Raw genomic sequence first — 12,329 nt, 5'->3', positions numbered from 1 at the left:
AGGAATTTACTTGAAAAAGGAAGAATCGGATTGTTCTCTTTAATCACACTCCTCTCCTTCACTTCTCTCCTTTCCTTTACTCTCCTCTCCTTCACTCCTCTCTTTTCCTATCCTCTGTGTACCTTCACTCCTTTCCTCTCCTCTCCTTCATTTATCTCCTTCCCTTTCCTCTCCCCTCTCATCCTTCTGTCTCCTCTTTCTCTCATCTCCTCTCTTCTCCTTCCTTCACCCCTCCCCTCCTCCTCTCCTTCCCTCCCCTCTCTTCCCCTCCTTTCCCTCCCCCCCCCCCCCCTCAGGTGAAGCACCTGGACCTCGACACTAACCTGTACCGTATCGGTCAGAGTAAAATGTTCTTCAGGACGGGAGTTCTGGCTCAGCTGGAAGAAGAGCGGGACCTCAAACTCACCGTCGTCATCATCGCCTTCCAGGCTCAAGCCAGAGGCTTCCTGGCCCGCAAGTACGAATACAAATACTCAAGTACACAGGTTTGAGGTACTTGTACTTCACTGGAGTATTTCCATGCTCTGCTTCACTGTACTTCAGAGGGAAATACTGTTCTGTTTCCTGCAATATAACAATACAAAATATAATCAAAACATAAATCATGACATCTTATTATAGATTCAAATAAAACTTTATTGATCATGGGGGGGATTCACAAGCTACCAAGTATTATATAAAGTATAAATGAGATCCGCTTCTTCCAGCTGCAACATTAGTTATTCTAACATTAATACATCAACAGTTATAAGACAGTGATATAATAAATATTTAAGTATATTTTGACCTGCAGGAATAGAGTATTTCTACACTGTATATCACTACTTTTACTCAAGTACAAGATCAGAGTACTTCTTCCACCTCTTGCTGTTTATAGTAATAATAATATTTTAATCTTTATCTTCAGGGCGTTCAATAAACGTCAGCAGCAGCTCACCGCCATGAAGGTGATCCAGAGGAACTGCGCCTGTTACCTCAAACTGAAGAACTGGCAGTGGTGGAGGCTCTTCACTAAGGTCACACACTCACACTCATACACTCACTCACACTCATACACTCACTCACACTCACACACACACTCTCTCACACACTCACACTCATACACACACACACACTCACACACTCTCACTCTCTCACACTCTCACACGCACACACTCACGCACACACTCACACTCATACACACAAAAAAGCAGTTAAATTTGAAAGCAAATAAAGCAACGACAACTAAAAGGACTGGAAGTGAAATACGATGAAATACATTCAGATTGTTGTTCAGGTGCAGAATGATGGAAAAAAGCATTTTTTAAACACATACACAACAAATACAAATGCTACTACACAATGTATAAAAAGAAAAACATGTAAAAAGGAGAATCCAACAATAAGACATGGAAGTCAAATAGAATATATGTGAAATAGAATATATTATTAGCATGTTGGTAACTTAAGCACGCTAACATTAGCTGTGATTCGGCTAATGCTAAAGTTAGCAGGCTAATATTTGCATATTTGTGTCATGGCCCTTAAAGTTTAGGTCATAACATGTTTTGTTTTGTCAGTAGTTTTCGGTGGTGAGGCTATAAGATGAACTAAGTACATTAATCACGTGTTTAACTGCTGGTGGTGCAGGTGAAGCCACTGCTGCAGGTCACCAGACAAGAAGAAGAAATGGGTCAGAAAGATGAGGAGCTGAAGGCAGCGCAGGAGGTGGCAATCAAGTCGGAGGCCGAGCTGAAGGACGTCACCCAGAAACACACCCAGGTGGAAGAAACACATGTTCTTATCTCCTCCTTTAGTTTTTATCTTAAAAGTTCTTAAAGTGACAGAAGTCTGTTTTTGAAGCTGATGGAGGAGCGAGTCCAGCTGGAGACGAAGCTGCAGGCGGAGACGGAGCTGTACGCGGAGGCCGAGGAGATGAGGGTTCGCCTGGAGGCCAAGAAGCAGGAGCTGGAGGAGGTGCTGCACGAGATGGAGTCTCGTCTGGAGGAGGAGGAGGACCGGACTAACAGCCTGCAGCAGGAGAGGAAGGAGATGGAGATGCAGCTGCAGGTGGGATGTTATTTTTAACATCGTTTATTTTACAGTTAATCACTTCATTTTTAGTCTATGAAATGTCACAAAATAGATTATTATTATTATTGTCATTATTATTATTTTCTTTATTTTTATTAATTCTTTTTTTTACAAAAATCACTTATTGTTTCGTCTATAAAATGTTAGAAAATACAAAGAAAAACACAACACAAAGAAATCATATTTACAATGACATGAAACAGAAAAGTCTAATATATCTATTTACTTACTGAGTTGTAATTATTTATCAAACAAAAAAGCCAAACGTTTGCTGCTTTCAGCATCTCAAATATTAGGATATGCTTCTTTAATTGTTTCATATCTGACAGTAGAAAGTACAATATTTCCCTCTGAAATGTAGTGGAGTATAAAGTAACATAAAATAGAAGTATATAAGTGCAGTTGTTGAGTAAATGTGGTTATTTAACTTGATTCTCCGTGTTTTGTGCAGCTGATGGAGGCGCACATAGCAGAAGAAGAAGACCTCCGTCAGAAGCTGCAGCTGGAGAAAGTGTCTGTGGAGGGAAAAGTGAAGAAACTGGAGGAGGACGTTCTGATCATGGAGGACCAGAACAACAAACTGCAGAAGGTCAGAAGAGTTCAGTGTGTTTCGTGGTGTTTTTAACGTTAACGATAAACTCGAGTGTGTCTTCTCATGTCTTTAAAGGAGCGGAAGCTCATGGAGGAGAGGATGGCCGACACGAACTCCAACCTGACAGAGGAGGAGGAGAAGTCCAAGAATCTGACCAAACTCAAGACCAAACACGAGTCCATGATCTCAGACCTGGAGGGTCAGTCTGCAAAACACTCAAAACACTCAGAATACAACGATCTTTATTGGCCTCCAGTCGCCTTCACTCACTTCTGTTTGGATGAATAGAAGAATGCAGTTGATAATTTTTTAACATTGGACATATGAGTCAGAAACTGTCAATCAGAAGATTTTCATTTGAAGTACAACTTCCTTATATAACGAATCTTAATTCATTGGTAAAACAAATATAATATTGTATAATAAATACAATGAATCTTTTCTAATTTTAAATAGTTCATGTTTCCGATAAGTTGTTCTTAAAGGTACAGTGTGTGGCATTTAAAGAGGTTTAGAAATAAAAGAAATGGAATTTCATATTATTACGTATGTTTTCTTAATAATAGTATGATCACCTGAAAATAAGAATTGTTGTGTTTTCGTTAGCTTAGAATGAGCCGTTTGTATTCACATCTGCGCTTGGCACACGTGAGAAGTTTCAGTTGGTTGCAATCTGCAAACTCACCGCTAGATGGCGGCAAATCCCAAACGCTGGCCCTTTAAGGATAAAACCTTTGATTTACAGGAGTTTTTAATACCAAATGTACTTAATTATTTCCCGTAACATCTGTAAAAGGTCCGTTCCCCGTCTCCTCTCCTGTGCAGTGCGTATGAAGAAGGAGGAGAAGGGCCGTCAGGACATGGAGAAGGCCAAGAGGAAGGTGGAGGCGGAGCTTGCCGACCTCCAGGAGCAGCACGCCGACCTGCAGGCCCAACTAGCCGAACTCAGAGCCCAGCTGGCCACCAAGGAGGAGGAGCTCCAGGCCACATTGGCTCGGTAAGCAGAGAACGTTTACAACATCACCAAGTTAAATAGTGAATAATAAACTAAGAAGTTTCCACTCAGACCAGAAGGAAACTCCTGAAATCTGAAGAGTCAGATGTGAAGATATTAGAAACTACATCAGAACCTTTTTTTGCATCCACAGCTTGGAGGAGGAGTGCAATCATCGCGGGGCGGCGGTGAAGCGGGTTCGGGAGTTGGAGGTTCTGATCTCGGAGCTGCAGGAGGACATGGAGGCCGAGAGGGCGGCGAGAGGGAAGGTGGAGACGGCTCGGAGGGATCTGGGAGAGGAGCTGAACGCTCTCCGCACCGAGCTGGAGGACAGCCTGGACACCACCGCCGCCCAGCAGGAGCTTCGGTCCGTACCACCGAATGTTTACACGACCTCTGATTGGTCCACATAATTCTCAGTGGTGTATGCAAAGAAGTTCTTAGTCGACTAGATCTGTAAAACTGAGTTTCCTGCAGAAAGAATTGCACAAAAGCACCACTTTAAATGTTGTATTTACCAGTAATGTGTTCATTAGTTTCTTGGAAATAAGTCATTCAGCATAAAAAAGCATTTCTAATCGACCGAAACGACCGATTATTTGACTAATTGACGAGTTACAGAAACAAGTGTAGCAGAAACAAGTTGCAATGAACAGAAAAGCAGCGTCGGTCAGCATAAAACTGTTAGAAATGGTCCTAAACTTTGACTTATGAGCCAAAAATGTACTTAAAAGTATCTTATCAACTTCTCATCATTTATTTCCAAAATGTGGAAAGTGTGTGGCTGCTCCTAAATGATTCAGGAGACCTCTGCAGTTTATTGAAATTATTTGGGATTTGAGACGTAGGAGAGTTTACGTGCGTCCTTTTTTCTTAATTCTAAGAAAAAGAACAAAACTACGTACATTATGACACATTTAAGACCAAAATATAACTCAGAGTGGCTTCATATCATCATCAGAAACAGTTTATTGCCAAGTACGTTTGCACATACAAGGAATTTGGCTTGGTGATTGGTGCATGATAATAATCACGGTGCATTAGTATTAGACATTATCTCAAAAATAGAAATATGATTATGACACGATGACACACATATAATACATAACGGACAAAGGCTTTTTCTTTAGATGTGTTAAATAATGATAATCATTCTTGGCTGCTATCTATGAGGCCAAAGCTTTAGTTTAGCTTCAGTTGAATAATTTGGGGGTTGAAACAGGACAGGAAGGAAATTAATTTCAATTTGCACATTTATTTTTCTGCATTTAGAACAAATGTCAAATATTCTGTGTGGAGCAATGTTAAACTTAGACTGTCAAAGTCACACGGCTTCTTTCTGCGATGCTGCAGAACCGTAAATAACGGTGTCGTCTGCATAGAAGCGGAGGTTTGTAAACCAAGCCTCTCGGCCGTGTTTCTGTCAAATGTGTGGAGGTGATGTCGTGTTTCTGTGGCGGTGATGATGTCGTTGTTTATGGCGTGTGACCGACAGGGCGAAGCGTGAGCAGGAAGTGGCCATGCTGAAGAAAGCCATGGAGGACGAGGGACGGGGCCACGAGAACCAAGTCCAGGACCTGAGACAGAAACACAGCCAGGCTGTGGAGGAGCTCAATGAGCAGCTGGAGCAGGCCAAGAGGGTATACACATACACACACACACACACACACGTTGTGACCGGTGCTCTTCTGTTTAATTCAAAACAACATTTACAGAGGTGGACTCTTTCACTCACCTATCATCACGTTTCTCCGTCCAGGTGAGAGCTGGTCTGGAGAAAGCCAAGCAGGTTCTGGAGAAGGAGTCCTCAGACCTCAGCGCCGACCTGCGATCCCTCGCCGGCGCTAAACAGGACTTGGAGCACAAGAAGAAGAAGGTGGAGGGTCAGCTGAACGACTTGCACTCACGCTTCAACGAGAGCGAGCGGCAGAGGACCGAGCTCGGGGAGCGGGTCTCCAAGATGACTGTGAGGCGTAGAAATATTAATGATTTAACACAGAAACACCATAAAAATGAACACAGAAACATATACAGTATATATATCTATATATAGATATCATTAACATTAAGACAACATTAAATTTGTACAACTTCTCTTCTGTCTCCTTCCCTCCTCTCTCCTTTTCTTTCTCCTGGTCTTCATCAGATGGAGCTGGACAGTGTGACGAGTATTTTGAACGACACGGAGGGAAAGAACATCAAGCTGAGCAAAGACGTCTCCAGTCTGTCCTCACAGCTCCAGGATGCTCAGGTGAGGGACGCCGCAGATTCAATCAGCTGTTTATAGAGTTGTAGTCCTGTTTTGTAGTCGCAAGATGAAAAGTCAAGCGTCAAAGGGATTTCCTCTGGGGACTATGAATGTTCTAAGCTGCACGACGGTCCATCCAATAGTTGTCAAAATACTTCAATAAATAACAACTCAAAAGGAAAAGACAGAAAATCACTAAAGCTGTGAGGATACATCTTCTGGAAACCATGAATGTTTCATTTCTGAGATATTTCAGTCTGAACTAAGATGGCGGTCCGACCGACATTGCTGTCAAACTGACCCCTTTCTCCTCATCTCTCCTCTAGGAGCTGCTGTTGGAGGAGACCCGTCAGAAGCTGAACCTGTCCGGACGTCTCCGTCAGATGGAGGACGACAGGAACAGCCTGATGGAGCAGCTGGAGGAGGAGACGGAGACCAAGCGGGCCGTGGAGAGGCAGGTCTCCAGCCTCAACATGCAGGTCAGTAACTTCAAGTCACAAGACAGTTGGTTGGAGACAAATCCGCGGTGTTACAAACTCACACGAGCTCTCGACGTTTCACCTCCCGTCAGCTGTCCGACTACAAGAAGAAGCTGGACGAGACGTCTGGGACGGTGGAGCTGCTGGAGGAGGGGAAGAAGCGTCTGCAGCGCGAGCTGGAGGCGGCCAACGGAGAGTACGAGGAGAAGGCGTCGGCCTACGACAAGCTGGAGAAGAGCCGGAGCCGGATGCAGCAGGAGCTGGAGGACGTCCTCATGGACCTGGACAGCCAGCGGCAGCTCGTGTCCAACCTGGAGAAGAAGCAGAAGAAGTTTGATCAGGTCTGAAGATACTTTTGTTGCATCTAGCTCACCTTTAACACGCACATAAACACACTACAAAGCACACCCTGGTTATAATGACAGTCCTTCCCATTTTAGACTCATCACTGTATGCGTGTGTCATTAACATGCTTCAAAACCACTATTAGACTCCCTTAAACCAGTCTTAGACAGCCTTAAACCAGGTTCCAAAAGTATCTCGTTGCAAAAGAAGCTAAAACTCCACATCCTCATTCTTTTACCCTCCTTTAATAACTCATACAAACCATACATGTATAAGATTGTTTGAGGTGTATCTGTTAAATTTAGTCGTGTAACGACTTGACTCCTGCTGCTGCCTTTTTGGCCAGGTCGTCACTGGTTCAATAAAGGTCAATAATAAATCAAAAGGAGTATGAGTTTATGTTTAAAAACGCTCCAAAAGTCCTTTTACACCTGACGTCCCGTGATCTTCTTCGTCTATCAGATGCTGGCGGAGGAGCGCGCCGTTTCCTGCAAGTTCGCAGAGGAGCGCGATCGGGCGGAGGCGGAGGCGAGGGAGAAGGAGACGAGGGTGCTGGCTCTGGCCAGAGCGCTGGAGGAGAACCAGGACGCTCTGGACGAGACGGAGAAGATGGTGAAGGCCCTCCGAGGAGAGATGGAGGACCTCATCAGCTCCAAGGACGACGTGGGGAGGAGCGTAAGAGGAAACGTCTGAACACAAATGATTCATTTCATTTAATTACAGGCGTCATTTCCTGATTTCATATCTTCTTTCAGGTCCACGACCTGGACAAGGCTAAGCGTGGCCTGGAGGCCATGGTGGACGAGATGAGGACCCAGATGGACGAGCTGGAGGACGAGCTGCAGGTCGCCGAGGACGCCAAGCTGCGTCTGGAGGTCAACACTCAGGCTATGAGAGCGCAGCACGAGAGGGAGCTGCACGCCCGCGATGAGCTGGGCGAGGAGAAGAGGAAGCAGCTCCTCAAACAGGTCTCACATGTGTCGATGTTTCCAGTTTCAGACTTCACACGTGATTATTTTATTTATTGTATTCTCTCTAGTGTCCACCAGGGGGCGACTCCTCTGGTTGTATAGAAGTCTATGAGAAAATGACTCTACTTCTCTCTTGATTTATTACCTCAGTAAACATTGTAAACATGAGTTTATGGTCTCAATCTCTAGTTTCAAGTCTTCTTCAATACAGCATGATGTTCATTTAGTGCATTATGGTCCATTTAGAGTCAAACAGACCATAAAGCAGGGGATGCTTTAGGGCGGGGCTACACGGTGATTGACAGGTCTCTAGAGTCTCTACGTCACGCCTCCTCAGTCCATATATGGTCACTTCCTGTTCACTGGTTGCATAAAAAACAACATGGCGATGGCTGTAATCCAAGATGGCGTCGGCGATATCATTGTTCATTTAGGGCTTCAATCTAGATAAATAAAATAAAAATGAGTAGTAACCGTTAAACTTCTAATCCCACTTCTGATCTTCTTTGACCTTTTTGACCTGTGTTGTAAAATTAAAATCAAACCACAATAGAGTGTAAAACCTGTCACTCTGCCAGGTGCGTGAGCTGGAGGCGGAGCTTGAGGAGGAGAGGAAGCAGCGAGGTCAAACATCGGGCAGCAAGAAGAAGCTGGAGGGCGAGCTGAAGGACATGGAGGACCAGCTGGAGGCCACCAGCAGGGGGCGGGACGAAGCCGTCAAGCAGCTCCGCAAGATCCAGGTCAGCTGGACAGATGTCAACATCTTAACGAGTTTCAGCTAACCAGAGTGGACCTGAATCAGACGTGTTCAAAATCTGTCCTCACAGGGCCAGATGAAGGATCTCCAGAGGGACCTGGAGGACTCGCGTGCGGCCCAGAAGGAGGTCCTCTCCTCAGCCCGGGAGTCTGAGCGCAGGACCAAGGCCATGGAGGCCGACATCGTCCAGCTGCACGAGGTGCTGCAGTTTCAAAATAAAAGCTTGTTGTTTCCCAATCAGTTATGATACAAACGCATTAAGCTTTTAATTCTGCAGGGCGACCTTTTGAAAAAAAAAAAGCATGAAATGAGGGAGAAATAACGTGGAGTTAATTTGTGTTTATTTTTAAAACATCATTAACTTACAGATGTTGGCAGCAGCCGAGAGAGCTCGTAAACAGGCAGAGACGGAAAGAGACGAGCTGTCTGAAGAGCTGGCCAGTAACTCCTCCGGAAAGTATGTGTTTTATGTGTTAAACACACAATATATATATATATTTATATATTTATATTTATATATTTAATGTGACAGGTACCAGAGTGACAAGTAGCACTTTAAGCATCAGAAGATTTACTTTGTTGTTAAAAGAATCGTCCTCAGAGAGAGGAGACTTCTGTTGATTAGAGGACGGAGACGGACAGCGGAGGACTATGAATGCCCCCAGTCACATGGTCACCAAAAATATTAGGAATTATCCTCTGGGCACCATGAATATTCTCCAAAACATTCATGGGAATTCAGCCAGTAGTTGTTGCTCTGTATATGTATACATGTGTGTGTATGTGTGTATATATATATATATATATATATATACTGTATACATGTATGTATATATTCTCTCCTGTGTTCTAAGTTACTTTTTCCATTTGTTTTGCTGTTGCTAAATTCCTCAGATGGTAAAAATTGTAAGAAATAAAAGTTAGTACAATTTCATTTAATGTATTTATTTCTCTGTGTTCTTGTAAGTGTAAAAGCTAATATCGTATGATATAACATGATATAATAACATGATATAATATGATATATTAGCTCTCTTTTCTCCTCCGGTTCAGATCTCTGCTGTCGGATGAGAAGCGTCGTCTGGACACGAAGATCAGCCAGCTGGAGGAGGAGCTGGAGGAGGAGCAGGCCAACGTGGAGAGCCTCAACGAGCGGCTGAGGAAGAGCCAGCAGCTGGTAGGTTCTCTGGTCTGGACTAGACCGGATGGGACTAGAGTGTTTCTTGTATTTTGGGAGGTCCTGACCTCTGTTGTGTAGGTGGATCAGCTGGGTGCGGAGCTGGCGGCGGAGCGCTCCACCTCTCAGAGCAGGGAGGGGTCCCGGCAGCTGCTGGAGAGGCAGAACCGAGATCTGAAGGCCAAACTGCAGGAGGTGGAGGGTCAGGGCCGGTCCAAACTCAAGGCCTCCATCGCCGCCCTCGAGGCCAAGCTGAGGGAGGTGGAGGAGCAGCTGGAGATCGAGAGCAGGTACTGGGGCATGCTGGGAAACGGAGTTTCCAAAAGCTGAATTCTGACTTGCGTTTAACCAAAGAGATGGGGCCGGGCGAAAAAATCAATATGAACTCGATATCCTGACATGAGACTAGATATCGTCTGAGATTTTAATTATTGTAATAAGCGTCATTTTCTGAACTTACCAGTTGTTCTATTGTTTTACCCACTTAGTCATTAAGTGCTTCACATGTTTTAATCCTGGTTCTATGTAAAGCACTTTGGAACTTTTTTCTAAAACATGCTGTATAAAGTTTAGTATTGTTGTAGTAACACTACTAATAATAGTAGTAGTATTATGGTTGTTTTGGTCATTATTATGATTAACTACTATGATGGATGATGTTGTGTTCATGATGTTGTGTAGAGAGCGTCAGTCCAACGCTAAGAATCTGCGTCAGAAGGAGAAGAAGCTGAAGGACTTAAGCATCCAGATGGAGGACGAGAGGAAGCAGGCACAGCAGTTCAAAGACCAGGTGACGAGGACGGAACACCAAGAACACAAGCGACATTTCACCGTCGTTCGTGACGCTTTCAGCTGCATAACGTTTGTTTCCTCTGCGCTCCCCTGCAGGCGGAGAAGGGCAACGTGCGGGTGAAGCAGCTGAAGCACCAACTGGAGGAGGCGGAGGAGGAGGCGCAGCGCGTCGCCGCGTCTCGCAGGAAGCTGCAGAGGGAGCTGGACGAGGCGACGGAGGCCAACGATGCTCTGAGCAGAGACATGTCTTCACTGAGGAGCAAACTGAGGTACCGAGGGGACAAACTGCTGATAACAACCAATCAGGACTCAGTCAAACTCAAATATTACAACGCGCACAAATGAAGAGGTTTTCTGCACATACGAACCTTTTGGCGCAAATTTGCGTCCATGTTCGCTTCACTTTTGTGAAGAACCGACCCTCTGAACCCCAAAACACGCATGGCGGGATGGAAAAACTAGTGTTCTTTAAAACTTAACAGTTTATCAGCCAGAAGCTGTAAAAACATCTGGTTTTCATCTTTCCGGCAGAAAAACGTCCCAAAACTGCTTTTTGGGGTTCAGAGTTAAACTTATGTCGTGTTTTCAAAGAAAAGAAATGTGAAAGCAAGAGATGATTTGTGATTTGAATTTCCTCTCCCTCCTTCTCGTGTCCTCAGACACTACTGATCTGCAAACTGTCCTCAAAAGCCTCCTGGGAATGTTCTCCTCTTCCTCTTCCTCAGCGGGCTTTTTAACTTCCTTCAGTTTACACCTGCTGCAACATTTAAGGGGCTTGAAACTTTAAACAAATCTCGCTTTGCAACTATCCTCCCTCTCACCCTCCTCTTCCTCCTCTCTATATCTTCCTCCTGATGTGTCGGGTGTTCCCAGGCGTGGCGGCGGGGAGGCGGTGTTCAGCAGCCCCAGCCCCAGTCCCAGAAGCAGCAGCGTTGGCGGTGGTGGTGTTGGTGGTGGTGGTGGTGGTGGTGGCAGCATGAGGAGCTTGAGTCTGGGAGGGAGCATCAGCCGGAGGAGCACCATCAAGGAGAACTCGGTGGAGCTGCAGGAGGAGGAGGAGCCTCCGTCTCGGTCCCCGTCTCCCCCTCTGGACTCCCGCGCCTCCTCCCCTGACGAGTAGAGTGGGCTGAACCAGAGCCCAGAGATGTTGTCACACTTTTAATTTAAATTATTTAACAGTAAGGTGAAGACGTTTTAACAAAACAACTGATTTATGTTCAAATTATCAAAGTAATTAACTAAACAAGTCCCATAAATAATATTTTACGTTAAAACTAACACTAACGCCAACATGTCATTCTGATTATACATTTTTACATTTTAAAACATTATTTTAAAACATTATTTTAGACGCATGAACTCTGTAAAAAAAATCCAGATTTCCTAAAAGTCAAACTGGTCGCTAACAAACCAAACTTTCCTCTGATCCATAACTTCCTCCCTCGTCTTTCTTCATTCAGTAATGAACTCCTCGTCTTTTTGTTTTTATTCTTTCCTTTTCAAACATTCATTTAAAACACAAAACACCGCTCAGGAAGTCATCTTGTTGTTTGTCGAGTTCAAATACGAGCGAGTTAAAAAAAGTGAACTTTAGTAGAAGTGAACCTAAAATTAAATGAACAGGAAACAAGCAGGTCTGTCCATAAATCCCCTTTTTTATGTTTAATTATGACTCAATCAGAGAGCTCTTATTACATCATGTGACTTCCACATATACTGTATAACAGGTATAAACAACTGTTCTACACTCACTGATTCCAAACTGTTCAACTTTATTTATGGGAAATAAATCTCATTATTTATTGTTAGGAGACATTTAGGAAAATAGATTTTATCTTCTTAGTTTACGATGAAACATACAAAATAATCAAAATAGGTTTTGAGAAGTTACCATTATTTTA

The 12,329-nt window shown here is 44.1% G+C and overlaps 1 protein-coding gene across 1 annotated transcript in view; it reads left to right on the top strand.

Annotated features, from left to right (window-relative positions):
• The window catches only part of LOC116391651 (myosin-11-like), a 26,839-nt gene extending 14,510 nt beyond the window's left edge, over nt 1-12,329 (top strand). Inside the window, exons 19-42 of the mRNA XM_031862440.1 lie at nt 1-53; nt 296-457; nt 908-1,016; nt 1,630-1,761; nt 1,843-2,049; nt 2,525-2,662; nt 2,741-2,864; nt 3,491-3,662; nt 3,814-4,026; nt 5,155-5,299; nt 5,419-5,625; nt 5,806-5,910; nt 6,234-6,386; nt 6,479-6,727; nt 7,194-7,406; nt 7,487-7,699; nt 8,281-8,442; nt 8,530-8,658; nt 8,828-8,916; nt 9,513-9,636; nt 9,718-9,926; nt 10,318-10,426; nt 10,525-10,763; nt 11,236-12,329. The exon at nt 1-53 is cut by the window's left edge and continues 117 nt beyond it. Of these exons, the coding sequence (XP_031718300.1) occupies nt 1-53; nt 296-457; nt 908-1,016; nt 1,630-1,761; nt 1,843-2,049; nt 2,525-2,662; nt 2,741-2,864; nt 3,491-3,662; nt 3,814-4,026; nt 5,155-5,299; nt 5,419-5,625; nt 5,806-5,910; nt 6,234-6,386; nt 6,479-6,727; nt 7,194-7,406; nt 7,487-7,699; nt 8,281-8,442; nt 8,530-8,658; nt 8,828-8,916; nt 9,513-9,636; nt 9,718-9,926; nt 10,318-10,426; nt 10,525-10,763; nt 11,236-11,548 (3,969 nt within the window). The 3' untranslated portion in view covers nt 11,549-12,329. The remainder of the gene's footprint in view (nt 54-295; nt 458-907; nt 1,017-1,629; nt 1,762-1,842; nt 2,050-2,524; nt 2,663-2,740; nt 2,865-3,490; nt 3,663-3,813; nt 4,027-5,154; nt 5,300-5,418; nt 5,626-5,805; nt 5,911-6,233; nt 6,387-6,478; nt 6,728-7,193; nt 7,407-7,486; nt 7,700-8,280; nt 8,443-8,529; nt 8,659-8,827; nt 8,917-9,512; nt 9,637-9,717; nt 9,927-10,317; nt 10,427-10,524; nt 10,764-11,235) is intronic.

Source organism: Anarrhichthys ocellatus, unplaced genomic scaffold (assembly GCF_004355925.1).
Source record: "Anarrhichthys ocellatus isolate YVR2014 unplaced genomic scaffold, GSC_Weel_1.0 scaffold26, whole genome shotgun sequence".
Taxonomy (NCBI): Eukaryota; Metazoa; Chordata; class Actinopteri; order Perciformes; family Anarhichadidae; genus Anarrhichthys; species Anarrhichthys ocellatus.
The sequence above is the reverse complement of the archived record's forward strand: the minus strand, read 5'-3'. Positions and strand labels throughout refer to the sequence as shown.